Source organism: Meriones unguiculatus, chromosome 3 (genome assembly GCF_030254825.1).
Source record: "Meriones unguiculatus strain TT.TT164.6M chromosome 3, Bangor_MerUng_6.1, whole genome shotgun sequence".
NCBI classification, from domain to species: Eukaryota; Metazoa; Chordata; class Mammalia; order Rodentia; family Muridae; genus Meriones; species Meriones unguiculatus.
Window position 1 is genome coordinate 90,482,074 of NC_083351.1, and position 14,251 is coordinate 90,496,324.

A 14,251-nucleotide genomic window follows, 5' to 3' on the forward strand; every position below is an offset into this window, starting at 1 on the left:
CTCAGAGAATGTGGAGCCTGAGGAAGGGACGATGAAGCCTGCAGAAAAGCTTAACAAGAGAATGTAACCACAGATAATAACCAGTAAGACATAATGATACTGTTTTTTAATTTAAAAGGCAGATTTCAAGACAGCAAGATAGCTTGCCACCAAGGCTGGGGCAAGCGGGGGAAGAAGGTGATGGACGGCTTCTGCAACTTGTCCTCTGACCGCCAAACATGTAGCATGATACGCACAAGCACATAAATACACAAATAAGATACATAAATGTGGTTCAATGATAGAGACCCAAACAGCATGCATTAAGGCCTAGGTTGAATCCCAAATTAAAGGAAAAAAGCAAAACAAAAAATGGGGCCTGGAAGGATGGCTCAGTGGTTAAGAAAGTTTGCTGCTCTTCCAAAGGACCCAAGTTCAAGTCCCAGCACCCACATTATAGGCAGCTCACAACCACCTGTAACTCCAGCTCCAGGGGGTCTGACACCCTCTACTGACTTCTGAAGGTACAGCGCATATATAGAGTACATACATACCGGAAGGCAGGCAAGTACCCATGTACAAAATATGTATTTGCACAAATAGCAAATGCTATTCACTTTACCTTTTCCTTAAGAAATTTGGCTTCTAGATGACCAAAGAGTCATCTAGAAGGATAAAGCCTTTTTAGATAGATAGATAGATAGATAGATAGATAGATAGATAGATAGATAGATAAGCAAGCAAATGGAAGTTAAATGGAAGTACTGCTATGTAAATGTGCATATATGTTTATATGTGTGTGTGTGCATGTGAACTGTATGTATGCAAATATATGTGCACATGTGTGTTTATGTATGCAATGTGTGTATGAGTTACATAAGCATGAGTGTGTGGGCACACATCTGCCCACATATATGCAGAGGCCAGAGGAAGACATCAGGTGCCTTCCTTTACTGCTCTCTAACTCACTCCCTTGAGCCAAGGTCTCTCACTGGACTGGAAGCTCACTTGTCCCCACTCCTCAGAGCTAGGCTACAGGCCCGTGCAGCTGTGCTCCACCTTTTCACATGCTGAAGACATGCATGCAGAGCCTCAGCCATGCACAGTAAGCACTTCAACCTACTGCCTATCTCCTCAGCCCCTCTTTACACTCTCTCTCTCTCTCTCTCTCTCTCTCTCTCTCTCTCTCTCTCTTTTTCCACTGCAATGCTAGAGTTGGTATTCAGAGCTCCTTGAATGCTAGGTCAAGTGTTCAGCCTACCACTGAATTGAAAAATATTTCCATACGTTTGGTTTGTTTCAGCACTACTGCTCAAGCTTTACTACCTCTGAACTTTTAACAGCTCCAGAAAAGGTTATCAAGACTTCCGTTCACAGGGTTTAGCACTCATCTCTACAAGACTTTAACCAGAAAACTAATGACTTCAAACAAAAGAAGCCTTGCTCACTTAGGTGTTTTATCTTTTTAAGTGTCTTTATGTCAACACTCTTTCCTATTATTAATAACTTTCTTTTATTGGAAGCCTTTCTCCTGCTACCCCACCAAGCATCAGAACCACTCCAAAATCCCCCATTAATCCCCCCATTGTGGCCTTCATAGCCTTCATAGCCACACACTTCAATCTTCCCACAGACTGGCTTCTCCCGGTGTATATCCAAATCTACCCAGCTTGCCCTGGTGTTTTACTTAGGGTTTCTATTGCTATGACAAAAACAACATGACCAAAAAGCAAGCTTGGGAGAACAGGTATATTTGGCACTATTCATCATTGAACTCAAGGAACAGGAATCTGGAAGCAGAAGCTGATGCAAAGACTATGTGGGGTGGATGGCTGCTTACTGGGTTGCTTTACATGGCTTGCTCAACCTGCTTTCTGAGGATTGAGGACTACCATCCCAGGGATGGCTTGAGCCACAAGGGTCTGGGTTCTCCTCCACTGATCACTAATTGATAAAATGGCTTATAGCTGGATCTTAATGAGGCATTTCCTCAACTGAGGCTCCTTCCTCTCTGATGACTCTAGCTTGTGTCAAATGGACACACAAAACCAGCCAGTACACCTGGTAAATTCTCAACCAAGGAATCAGAATTGATATGCAAAGACAAACCTCTCAAAATAATTCTGAATCCAGATATATTACCTATGAAAACACAAAAACAAAACTAAACTTCTGTGTGCCCATACAACCATTAATAAAGTCAAAGGTGCAACAAAGTGGGATCAGACCCATCAAGACACATCTTTCTCACTGTTAGAAAACGCCAGCCATGGGCTAGGTGTACAGCTTGATGTTACAATACCTGACCAGAAGCTGGAGGCCGAGTTTAATCCACAGAGTCAAACAAAGACAGTAAGAATGAGCAGGCGGCAGCAGTGGTGCAGCCTTTAATCCCAAGCACTCAGGAGGCCGAGGCAGAGGCAGACGTATCTCTCTGAGTTCAAGGCCAGACTGGTCTACAAATGAAGCCCAGGACAGTCAGGGTTATTACACAGAGAAACCCAGTCTTGAAAAAATAAAATAAATCCACAGCAAGAACAACTGCATACTTAAAAAATTATCCAGTGCTTTCTTTCTGGTTTTAACCCTGTGATTACACCATACCCTAACCATTTTCTGAGACGTTCTCCACCCTGAAGCTGCAGCAGCTGGCACCACACAATGTGGCCACTAGAGCTTCACCTGACAAGTGAAGCTCTTGTCAGGTGAAGCGACAGGTGACCAATCCAGAAGCAAGCCTGGCTGAGAATTCATGTATATATGGACCCTGTCCTGGAGGTACAACTGTCCTGGACATGCAGATTTTCTCTTGGACAATCTGTAGAGAAGACCTCACAATCAGCTTGGAAGTTTTGCTGTCACACCAACAACTGATTCTCCAGGTTGTCATTAGTATTTCATGGATCCTGAAAATCATGAGCCAGTGAAGCTGCTCAGCAGATAAGGGTCTTTGCATTATTTTTAATTATTAATTAATAATTATTAATATTATTAATTAATTATTATTAATTACCAAGCATTATGACCTGCCTGGTAGCAGGTGAGAGCCGACTCCAGGGAGATGTCTTCTGACCCACACACGTGTGCCAAAGCACGTGTACACTCTCTCTTGACCTCTGTCTGTCTCACTCTCTCTCTCACACACACACTCTCTCTCTCTCTCTCTCTCTCTCACACACACACACACACACACACACACACACACACACACACACTCACTCTTTAAAAATAGCTAATTTTGCTGCATGATTTTTTTTTTCCTGCAAATTCTTAAAAAAAAAAAAAAAAAGACAGGGTTTCTCTGTGCAGCCTTGGGTGTCCTGGACTTACTTTTGTAGAGCAGGCTGGCCCTGAACTCACAGAGATCCGACTGCCTCTGCTTCCCTGAGTGCTGGGATTATAGGTGGGTGCCACCTTACCTAGCTGATAACAACTTTTTCATAGTAATTGTCAAAAACTTTAATAAAAAATATGTTTAAGCCCTAGGTTCACAGTAACTGAGTAGTGACTCACACCCTCCCAACACAACACGAGCATAACTTTCCTTGGGTGAACGGTTTTCAAAAGCAAACAAACATCCCCTCTGCAAAAAAACCAAAACAGCACCTCAGGAAAGAGTGGTTTCAAATGCCAACTCTGACTGTGAAGCAGCACAGCTGTGCGCAGTGCTGGGCCCTCAGCGCCAGTGACACTCACCATATAACATCCAACAAGAAAGGCAGCATTCGCTTGTTTTCTCTGATCAGTGCCAGTAAAATGGATAATTTTCTTCCTCAGCATTGTAATGGACTGCATCAAAACAAACTGTCGTTAGTATTTTCTTGACCACTTCAAGTTTTCTAAAATTTTACTTTGTGACAAATTCTCTCTCACATGCATAAACAATCTAGATGTTAAAACCTCTAAGAAGAACAACACTGATGTGCTGAAATGAGAACTGTGACATCAGAGTGACTTAAAATGAAAGGGAGAATGGGAAGTGTGATATATACCTAACGTCATATACCTAAAGAAAGGCCAATCCTTGGGTCATTTCAGAAAGCTATGAATGCAGCTTTTCACATTAAGAACAAGCTATGGATAGAACTTTAACATTCAGAACAAAGACTGACGAAGCCAGAGCCTGTGGGGACTAAAGTTCTCACTGGAGGCCACTGTCACTCAAGAATGACCTGTTTTTTTCTGAGATGTAAGATCATGTCATAAATGTCCCAATGTGAAAAATCAACAACAAAGCATGGCTTCCTGTAACAGGAGATGTATGAAGCTGGGAAGATTGCCTGAAGAATGCCTGTTTGCTTGAAACATGGCTATCCTAAACTCATTAGGTAGATGAGGCTGGCCTTGAAATCCCAATGGCCTGGCGGTCTCTGCCTCCTAAATCCTGGGATTAAAGGCATTCAGCACAAAGCCTGCATGCTGCAGCTTATCCTATTCCAGGATATCCATGCACTTCACATTCGTGGTACAAAGACATACATGCATTGACATACGTGCATGATGAACTCACACACATATAAAATCAAATCCTTTAGAAAAACTTAATTTCTACATCCTAAAGACACTAGTTAAAAGAATACAAAGCAAAAACAATCCATGAGACAGCAGCTGAGACGCTGGAGAGATGGCTCAGAGGTTAAGAGCACTGGCTGTTCTTCTAAAGGTCCTGAGTTCAATTCCCAGCAGCCACATGGTGGCTCAGAACCATCTATAATGGTGCCCTTTTCTGACCTCCTTGCTCACATGCAGGCAGAATGCTGTATAACTAATAAGGAAATAAAAAAATGAGACAGCAGCGAAAAGGCCTCTTCTGGTGTGTTTCTCTACGTAGTTCATACCTCACCAGGAAGTCAACAAGAAAGACCAGCATCACCCAGTGCTTCTTCACTGATGCGAACAAAATGCATCAGGTAAGGCTGGGACAGAGTATGTTCTGTAGGTTTGAAAGTACTACTTATCTCACTGTCTGCTTGTCTGAGTGTTCCAGTGTCTCTACCATCAATCAATGCACACAGAGTTTTGCTTAGTGATTTATATAGACTAAGAGGCCAAAATCAATTAAAAACAAAAACAAAACCCAGGCAGCCATTGGCAGCACACCTCATCCAGACCGCTCTGAACCTCACATGCTATGTGGGCAGTGAGGCTTCAGCTGGACTGGTATTCAACACCTCTTCAGTGCCTCCAGCAAGTCTCTCATTTCTGGTGGATGCCAAGAGTGAAAGTCTCCAACAGGCTAGGCGTGAGGACACACGCACAGGTGCATACATGCAGAGAGTCACCCTTTCAAAAACTAAGGCAAAAGAACAGTAGTTCTCTTCCAGTTAGCCTCCTGGCCCATGAGAACAAAGCACTGCCACTGACAAGCGGAAAAGAGGAGGGAACCAAAGATAGGACCACCGGTGTTTCCGTTGCTGTTCAGGAGGCCTGGGAAGAAGTCTACACTTGTGTCTAAATGTGTAGTAACAGATGATGCTCAGGAGGGGAAAAAATCTCCCTTACTCATAAACTTGTAATGGTGTTGTTAAGCAAAAATAAATGTTAGGGGGCTGGAGAGATGGCTCAGAGGTTAAAAGCACTGGCTATTCTTCCAAAGGTCCTGAGTTCAATTCTCTGCAACCACATGGTGGCTGACAACCATCTATAATGAGGTCTGGTGCCCTCCTCTGGCATGCAGGTGCACACGCAGAACATAATAAATAAATCTTCTTTAAAAAAAAAATTAAGGCATGATCTCACTATGTAATTCTGACTAGCGTGAAATTTACTATGTAGATCAGGCTGGTCACAAATTACCTGCCTCTCCGTCTGCTTCCCAAGCGCTGAGATCAAAGGTACATACCATCATGCCCAGCTAGGTACTCCTTAAGTGTCTGATTGGTAATTCCAAGTTTTTAAATAAAGGAATGGGATTTGTGTTCAATCAGAAGACTACTCAGTGATATACTGCTGATGCTTGGTTCTCTTACTCTCTGGTCCAAGTTGAAGAGTAACTTGGTATGTGAGTTTCCAGCTCAGAGTCTGTTCTCCTCGTCCACTCATCAGCTAGCTCTCTTTGAAAGGGAAGCAGGAAGAATGACGGCCAAAGCAAGGGAAGACTTTGCATTGTCTGGCTTCAGTTCCCACCAAGTCAGGTAGGAAGGGACTTCATTAAGTAACTGCCTCTCACTTTGACTTACTATTTGAACTTCCTCAACACAAACCAGAATCAAAGAACTCAAATACAACCCATTCATTCCATTAAAACTAGAAAACACAAGTTGTGTGTATCCATGAGCGTATGCAGACACTTCTAGGCCAGTCTGGCTTGCACAGTAATTGTGTTTCAAAACCCAGAAGAACCTCTAGGAAACAAACATATGCAGTATTAAGTTTAGGAAAAAAAAATATTTTAATGTGTTTTTGTTTGCATGTACATATGTGTACTATGTGTTTGTCCAGTGCACACAGGCCGGAAGAAGGTGTCATTTCCTCTAAAACTTGAGTGACAGACAGTCATGAGTTTCCATGTGGGTCTCTGATTGCTGAGCCATTTCTCCAGACTCAGAAAAATAAAAATAAAGAACATATTCTTAATACCACACGAGAAATAAGACTTGAATCTTACAGTATAGGTCAGACAATATAGTCTCAAACAGTCAGTGTATATACCACATGAACACAACAATCCTCCAGAGGCAGACTGATGAAATCACAGGTGCATTCCACCACCTTCAAAACTTTTGGTATGTTTAAAGACATCCTAAAAACACACCAATTTCTTGGCAGGCCTTTTCTGTCTGTCTGTCTGTCTGTCTGTCTGTCTGTCTCTCTCTCTCTCTCTCTCTAAGATCTTGCTGTTTATCGAAAGCTTGCCTTGAACTTGGGGTCTCCCACCTGAGCACACCTGGCCTCAGACTGCTTTGTTTTGTGGGAGTAAGCATTCTTTCAAACTCTGGGTATTTTAAATGCTAGGTCTCCTCTGTTCTGCTCTGACACACTAGGAGCACAGTCAGTCAAACCTGAGTTAGATGATTTACCTTGAGCTTCTTATTTATCTTGCAACAATATCTGTAAACCATTGCTAGATTGAGTGGTCCAAAATCCGCGTAGAAGCTTTAAAAAAATAAATAGAAACAAGTATGTATATTTTAGCTGTTCTGAATGTAAATGCTCCCAAAATCAAATTCTGGCAAGAAGGCATCCACAAACCCAAATTAATACTGGCTATACAATTCTAAGGTCCTGGCCTACTAATACCAACAGAAGGAATATTCTGGTAAACAACACCTTTTTAAATAGGCAACAAGTGGGCTAGAGCCCACTTCTACTTATTTGTACCCACTTGTATCTCAGTAGTGGAGAGCTCATCTAGCATGCATCAGCCCTCCCCTACCACACACACACACACACACACACACACACACACCAGGTGTAGCTTAACTCTAACCTCAATTAAAAATTGGTCTTGCATACATTTTCCACTAGCAAAACCGGTACTTTACATATTTATATTTCACAGTTCTACAGAGCAAACTATTAGAATATCAAACCTCAGTGCTTATTCCGAGGTTCTTTGTATCCTCAAAGATCTATTTTATTACCTAGAATTTGAAACAGCATCCAGCTGTGATTCCTCAAATTTTAAAAATTTTAGTCTTTTAAAAAGGCAGTACTTACTTCTCATACTCAAGTTCATTATCTATGCTGAAATAATGCTCGTTTGATGCAGTCTTTGGTCTGCTGCAGAGAATGGCAAAACAAAGGCGATCTGAAAGGGAAAAATTGCAATGTTCTTTTCTTCAAGTTCTTAAAAAAGTGTCAAGACCCAGCTCTTTTCTGATGAACTCAAAGATAGACTTTTGTCTGTTTGATTTTGAGTCCCCTCCTCCCCCCATGTTTCAGATAGCAGAGGTGACAATGAAAACTCTCTCTTTTCACAAACTGAATAAATAAAAAAAAGTTTTAAAGAAATTGCCTTAATCTTAATAGGTTTCCACGGTAGTAGGTGATATTCATGTAGAGGCAAGGCACTCTTTTGACTTCTGAAGCAACTAGAATAAGAAAACTCAGGAGACAGCATGCATCTGGTGGCTAGTGGACAGCAGTGCATCAGTTTTATGAGGGCACAAAAGCTGTGCAGCAGGAAAGTACCTTAAGAACAAAGAATGCTTTCAACATTGCTGCTTTCCACCATATAACACAAGAAGGTGTGTTTACCCAATTATTCTCATGCATACGCTTTGGGTTTTTTTTTGTTTTTGTTTTTGGTTTGTTTTTAATTTGGAATCACAGCTTTGGTTTTCTCACAAATTGCTGTTAAAACCGAAGCAATGGGAGGCCAGTCTGGGATGGAATCTGTGTGACATAAATGCTCTGGAGTTCAGCAACTAGGGCAGTAAAAGGGTCAACGGCTCTGCCCTTAGCCCCATCCCCAGAAAAAGGCAATATCTAACAGTAATTAGGTACCTATACCCAAAACACGGCAAAAGTCAAGGACAGCCTTTGAAATACATATATTCTTTTCAGACCAGTTTGTTGGTGCTAAGAAACAATGTAAGCTGGGATGTCCTTTCCCTCAAATGGTAATTTAAGCCTTTCTTTTCTATCTGCATCTCCACTCTTAAAACTGCTACACTTCTGTCCTAGTAAACGGAACTACAAACTCCTTGAAGCCGCACAAATCGGTGACAGGGTTTAAGTCTTTCCAACCACAAATGACCTTTGATCTTCGGTGCCCGGAGCCGCGAGGGGGGGGGGTAGCATTGAGGACACAGGGGTCACAAGCACACTGAGGAGGTCCAACTGACTCCTCAACCCACAGCCACTGGCCCAGAGGGGAGGCCAACTGGGCTCCCGAGGCAGCAGGTCGCTCCCCTTGCCAGCCAGGCCCTGCCACAGGCACTCACCTCGGATCACCTCGGCCACCCGAGGAGTCCCCGCGCCCTCCCGGCTCATGACTCCAAAGCATCTGGAAGGCAGGGGAAGAGAAGGAGCCAGCGGGTCCGAAGTGACCACGCAGGGATGAGGAATGCAAGGGTGACCACACCCCCAAAGTTTAAAAAACAGTAAAGTTTAAAGGGCCGCGCCCAGGCACGGGCACGGCGACGCCCTGACGGGTGACAAGCAGCAAACTGGAAGCCAACCCCGGAAGTCCAAACTCTGGGACGTCCCTAGGGCGGACAGGGGCCAGCGTCCTGCAAAAGAGGCCAGGCCCGCGGGCACGCGCGACCAGAGGTCGGCTGCCCTGCAGAGAGACCTGGCTCACGAGCACGCGCAAATAAGGTCAGCTGTCCTGCAACATAAAAGCCCAGACATACAGGCACCCGGGACCAGAGCACAGCTGTCCTGTGAAGGGGGCGATTCGGCCAGCTCCGGGTACACAGGAACAGCTAACCCGGCAGCGGGCACGACCCAGGCACCCCGTGATGGAGGCTGTGGGGGCCAGGCCGGCGCCAACCTCCGCCACAGGCTCGGGACTCCCGCCCACCCCGCCGCCTGCCACCAGGGAGCGCTGCGAGGCCCACTCAGCTGAGCAGCACAGCTCAGGCCTGTGCTGGGCTGGGCACCAACAGTTGAGAAACTGCAAAGGTGAACTTTGCCTGCTGGAGCTGGGCATGAACATATAATCCCAGCACCTGGAGGCAGAGGTGGAGGAAGGTACATCAGGGGTTCAAGGCCAGTCTCATCTAAAGAAAATTCAGTCTCTCTGAGGCTGAGATGACTTAGCAGGTAAGGGCTCCTGCCCCTCACGGATATAAGCCTGATTGATGACCAGAGAATGATGCCCAGAACTCACACTACAGTAGGTGGTGAGGACAACCACAAAGTTACCCTCTGACCTCCCTACACCCGTGGAGACGGACGGGTGCAAGCATGTGTGCGTTTGTACTCAGGAGCACACAAACTTTTTTTTAATTAAATATAAATATAACACTCATTTGCTATTTTAAGGGTATGGGGATGGTCTAAAAGCAAAACATCTGATAGCTTCCTAGCAACAGGTCAGCCGTTTTCAGCCTGTGTTCTTATTCTGACTCTCAAGGCAACAAAACATAGAGGCTTAGTTGATCCCACTTTTGCTGTCCGTCATATGGTCCGTGGATCTTTATGAGTAGTGGAAAGCTGTTTAGTGCGCTTCCCTTGAAGGAAAAGGAAAATGGCGAGCCTTTCCTAAAACGACACATTGATTATTATCCTCAAAGACTTGCAAATTCCCTGTCCTCACTCTAAAACTTCAGATGTATCAAAGGGACATGCATGCACACTTGCTCGCGCACACACACAGCAGAGTGAGGCAGGGATCCCTTTTATTTTATACTTGCACCTGGGGAAGACATTGCAAATCAAAGCACCATCAGAAAAATCAACTGGTAAATTGATACACTTTAAATTTTTCACAGCAAAAAAACACAAATAAATCAAGAGATTAAGCTGTTAAGAATCTCTAAATTAGCTGGGTGCAGTGGTACACACCTACAATCACAGCACTCTGGGAGGCAGAGGCATGTGGATCTTGAGTTCATGGACAGCCTGGTCTACAAAGTCAGTCCAGGCAGTCAAGGCTAAATGGAGAAACCAAGAAAGTCACCAAGCATACCCAATCTCAATTATGTTATTGCAAGAATTACAAAAATGCCTTTTTGGGGGGAGGAGTTTGAGACAAGGTTTCTCTGTGTAGCATTGTGTAGAGGAACTTTAAATTCAGAACATGGCTATTCTGGCAAGAGATCACACCCAAAGACCTTCTAAATCAGTGTAATCCGGCTGGAATCCAAACATGACTTTAATCCGGGAGACAGGGGCAAGCAGATCTGAGTTCAAGGCCAGCTTGGTATAGAGCAAGTATCAGGTAAAGAAAAGCTTAGGTCTGGGTGTGGCAGTACACGAGTTTAATCCTAAACAATGAAGAGTAAAAGTCAATTTGTAGAAGGAAGCACCCATGTTTGAAAGTGATACCTAATTGAGTGGCTGAAAAGGTAATGAATCAGAGAAAAAATTGACAGAATAGGATACACCCAACTCTCACCCAGAGAAAGGAAAAGGAAGCTACTTAAGGGGCAATGCACAGAGAGGAGGCAGTTTTTAGCAGGACAGTAATAAAGAGACAGGTTGCAGAGAGAGAGAGAGAGAAAGAGAGAAAGTGCTCAGGTAAAGCTCGAATGAGCCAGAGAATGAGGAGCCAGGAGACTAGAGCAGATTTTGAGAGGATGACATAAACTCCATTTTGTCTCCATTTTAGGACCAGGCCTGACTTTAAAAGAAAAACTAGGCTATAGGTCACCAATTCCAGGAACAAGACCATAAAATCTCCCACCAAGAAACAGCCTGGCGATAACCACAAGAATGGGAAGGAATCTTATCTCAGGACAGGCATCTGTGCTGGGCAGCCCACAGGCCTTGTAGAACATTCATGGCGCGGAAATACCTAACATTCCTGAGGCCTGTAGATAGCTGGCTCAACGTGAGTTAAGTTAGTCAGCCAATCGCTTTGTAACAAGCGTGCCTTTGTTAAGTATCACCCAATCGTGTAACTTCTAAGGAAATTCCCCATCCTTGCTCAAACCCCAATAAAAACCCTGCCTTGCAGCTCTCTTCCCTGATCCACTGTGCTGGTGATGGGACCAAGCTTAAGTCTGGATAAAAACTCTTTGCTCCTGCATACATGGTCCAGCTCCTGGTGGTCTTTGGGGACCCTAAGATCTGGGTATAACAATTGCTTGAGTTAGTTTCAAGCCAAGCTGAGCAATTCAGAGGCCGAGAGAAAAGCCAGATTGAATAAATTAGCTGAGGGGGTTTTCACCAAAACAGCTGAGTTGAACCAGCTAGCCCAGAGCTCACAGAAAACTAAAAAGGCTGAGGTTACTAAGCAGTAAGTCTCAGAGGCTGAAAACATCATAGGCCTACGTTAGAGTGTGCGGAGGCCAGAAACTTCCAGGACTAGGCCTAGGTTAGCAGACAGAGGCAGCGAGCCTCGGAGATGACAGCTGAAACAGGTGAATGAACGGCACTGTGCCTGGCGAACGCCATTTGAAAATTTGAGGTTCCCACACCCCACTCTTTTGTATGTGCTAGTCAGAGAACCACTCTCCAGAGCCCATTCTCTCTTGCTACTTTTGTGGGTTTCAGGGATCACACTAAAGTCATCAGAGGCCTTCACGCAAGCAGCCCTGCCCATGGCACTATCTCACTAGCCCTACCTGTAACGCTAAACGAACGGCGTCAATGTGTGCCTTCAAGCATGTACATGCAACTGATAGCTAAAAGTCACAATGCCGGCCAAGCGGGCACTTTCAGATCAGGTGCCTGGCGTGAAACAGAGGAAGGCAAGAGAGATTTATGCCTTTTTACAGCTTTTGAACTCTGGATTACGTGTTACCTATTCAAGATGGCAACAACTGAAAATTAAATTTGCAGGCTAGCAACATTTATTCAAAACTAACACTGAGATGTGAGACACTCTGTGAGTCTGCCTGGAAAGGAGCCTTTCCACACACTGAAACGTATGTGATTTCCAATCATCTTTGAAAATTCCAAAGTTTTGGGTTTGGTTTGTTGGCTTGCTTTGTTGTTTTGAGACAGCATCTCTCTACATACTCCAGGCTGTCCTGGAACTCACTATGTAGACCAGGCTAGTTTATAAACTCAGAGATCAGCCTGCCTTTGCCTCCCTGAGTGCTGGGATTAAAAGGCCATATGCCTCAAGATTCTTTCAAAAAAAAAATTTTTTTTTTTAAAGCAGGGTAGCAGGCTGATTAAATGGTAAAGGTACTTTGCTATCAAGCCAGCCGAGTTGAGTTCAGTTCCTGGGATCCACACTGTGGAAGAAAGATATCTCCTGAGGGTCGTCTTCTGACCCACAAACACAGGCACATGTAGGCAGTGTTTTTTTAAACTCTACTTTATCTGGTGTTCCTAAAGCCTCTACCTCCTTTCCAATCCCCCAACCCTAGGTAGGAAAGAAAGTAAAGCAGAAGGGAAAGGGGACGTAGGGCTCTGGCTGGGGTTGGTGAGTGTTTGGGGAAAATACCAGTCTCGGTTGTCAGGATAGCTAGCAGTCCAGGAACAGCAAACAGACATGTGGCAGCAGCCTTCCTTCTCCATCCCTCACCTCAAAACCCTCCTTCTCTCTCTGGGCTCTCCTATTTAGACTATCCCAGCGTCCTCAGACTTTCACCACCTCCAGCTGGCAAAGATCACTGTCCTCTCCAAGCCTCACGAGGCAATTATCAGCTGTGGACGAACTAGAAGCAACGCCATACGCCGCTTACATAACTGAGTTTTTAAAGAAAACTTCCACTACAGGCACACACAACCCTTGAATAAGAGTATTCAGGGTCTAGGGGTGTACAGAGCAGTCGCCTAGGATGATTTTGGCCCTAGATTCTGTCTCCAGCAACAACAAAAAGTCCCGGGTTTTGCAAATTTGCTGGTTTCTTCAGGGCTGGAAATTAAACCAGTTGCCTTGGTTGCAAGCATTGTCAATGAGTGCTCTGCCACTGAGCTCCACGTGCAGACAGTCTTGGACTTATTAAGAACATCTTGGAATTAGTTTACCATATCACTCTGGGGTGAGGAGGTGGAAAGGAAGCCTTCTGTCTCTGTCAGCCTGGGTGTGCTCAGCTCCCCTGTTCATTGTATGCAGCAGTAACTCTTGCACTGACGGAAATCTACCCATGCAGAGCCAAGGATAAAGCTCCAGCCACTCAGCCTGAACGAAAAATGTCTGTGCCTCCAGCCAGCTGCCTCTACGTTCTCACCCTTCTCTCCTTCAGCCCTGTTGTTTGATTCCTAGTTATGCCCGCTGACTGAACGAGAAAATGATGACTCCTTATCCTTTGTTTGCTTGTTTACTGTTTTTTTCCCCAGACAGGATTTCTCTGTGTGTAGTCTTGGCTGTCCTGAACTTGCTTTGTAGATGAGGCTGGCTTGGAACTCAGAGATCTGCCTGCCTCTGCCTTTTGAGTGCTGGGACTAAAGGCATGCACCACCACCACAAGGAACCCTGAAACTTCCCTGGGGGATCTGCCCAGCAGGTCTCATATGCTCTCTGGAGATGTGAAATTTTAAGTTCATATCCTAGTTTCAGATGGTGATGTAGCTCAGTGACAGTGACACATTGTTCGCCTGTGTACAAAGACCAAATTTGATCCCCAGCACCACATAAAACTGGGCATGGTGTCCCACCCCTGTAATCTCAGCACTTAAGTAGAATCAGGAGGAACAGTTGTTCATAGACATCCTTGGCTGCATAATAATCTTAGTTTCAGGAAAAAGTGTAGTCTAGTGCTGT

General features: G+C 44.6%; 1 protein-coding gene across 9 annotated transcripts in view; it reads right to left on the minus strand.

The window, feature by feature from the left end:
• The window catches only part of Cdc14b (cell division cycle 14B), an 80,255-nt gene that overhangs the window by 41,034 nt on the left and 24,970 nt on the right, over positions 1–14,251 (minus strand). For 6 of the 9 annotated variants that reach the window (XR_009590811.1, XM_021649076.2, XM_060380344.1 and 3 more), the window contains exons 2-4: positions 7,639–7,729; positions 6,999–7,074; positions 3,676–3,768 (exon numbers count right to left, since the gene is read on the minus strand). Coding sequence is in view for 8 of the 9 variants with exons in the window: in XM_021649076.2 (XP_021504751.1) it covers positions 3,676–3,768; positions 6,999–7,074; positions 7,639–7,729 (260 nt within the window). In the remaining variant the exon portion in view is untranslated. Of the gene's footprint in view, positions 1–3,675; positions 3,769–6,998; positions 7,075–7,638; positions 7,730–8,867; positions 9,183–14,251 lie in introns of those variants that run through there. The other 3 variants (XM_060380343.1, XM_021649079.2, XM_021649081.2) reach the window with 3 other exon arrangements.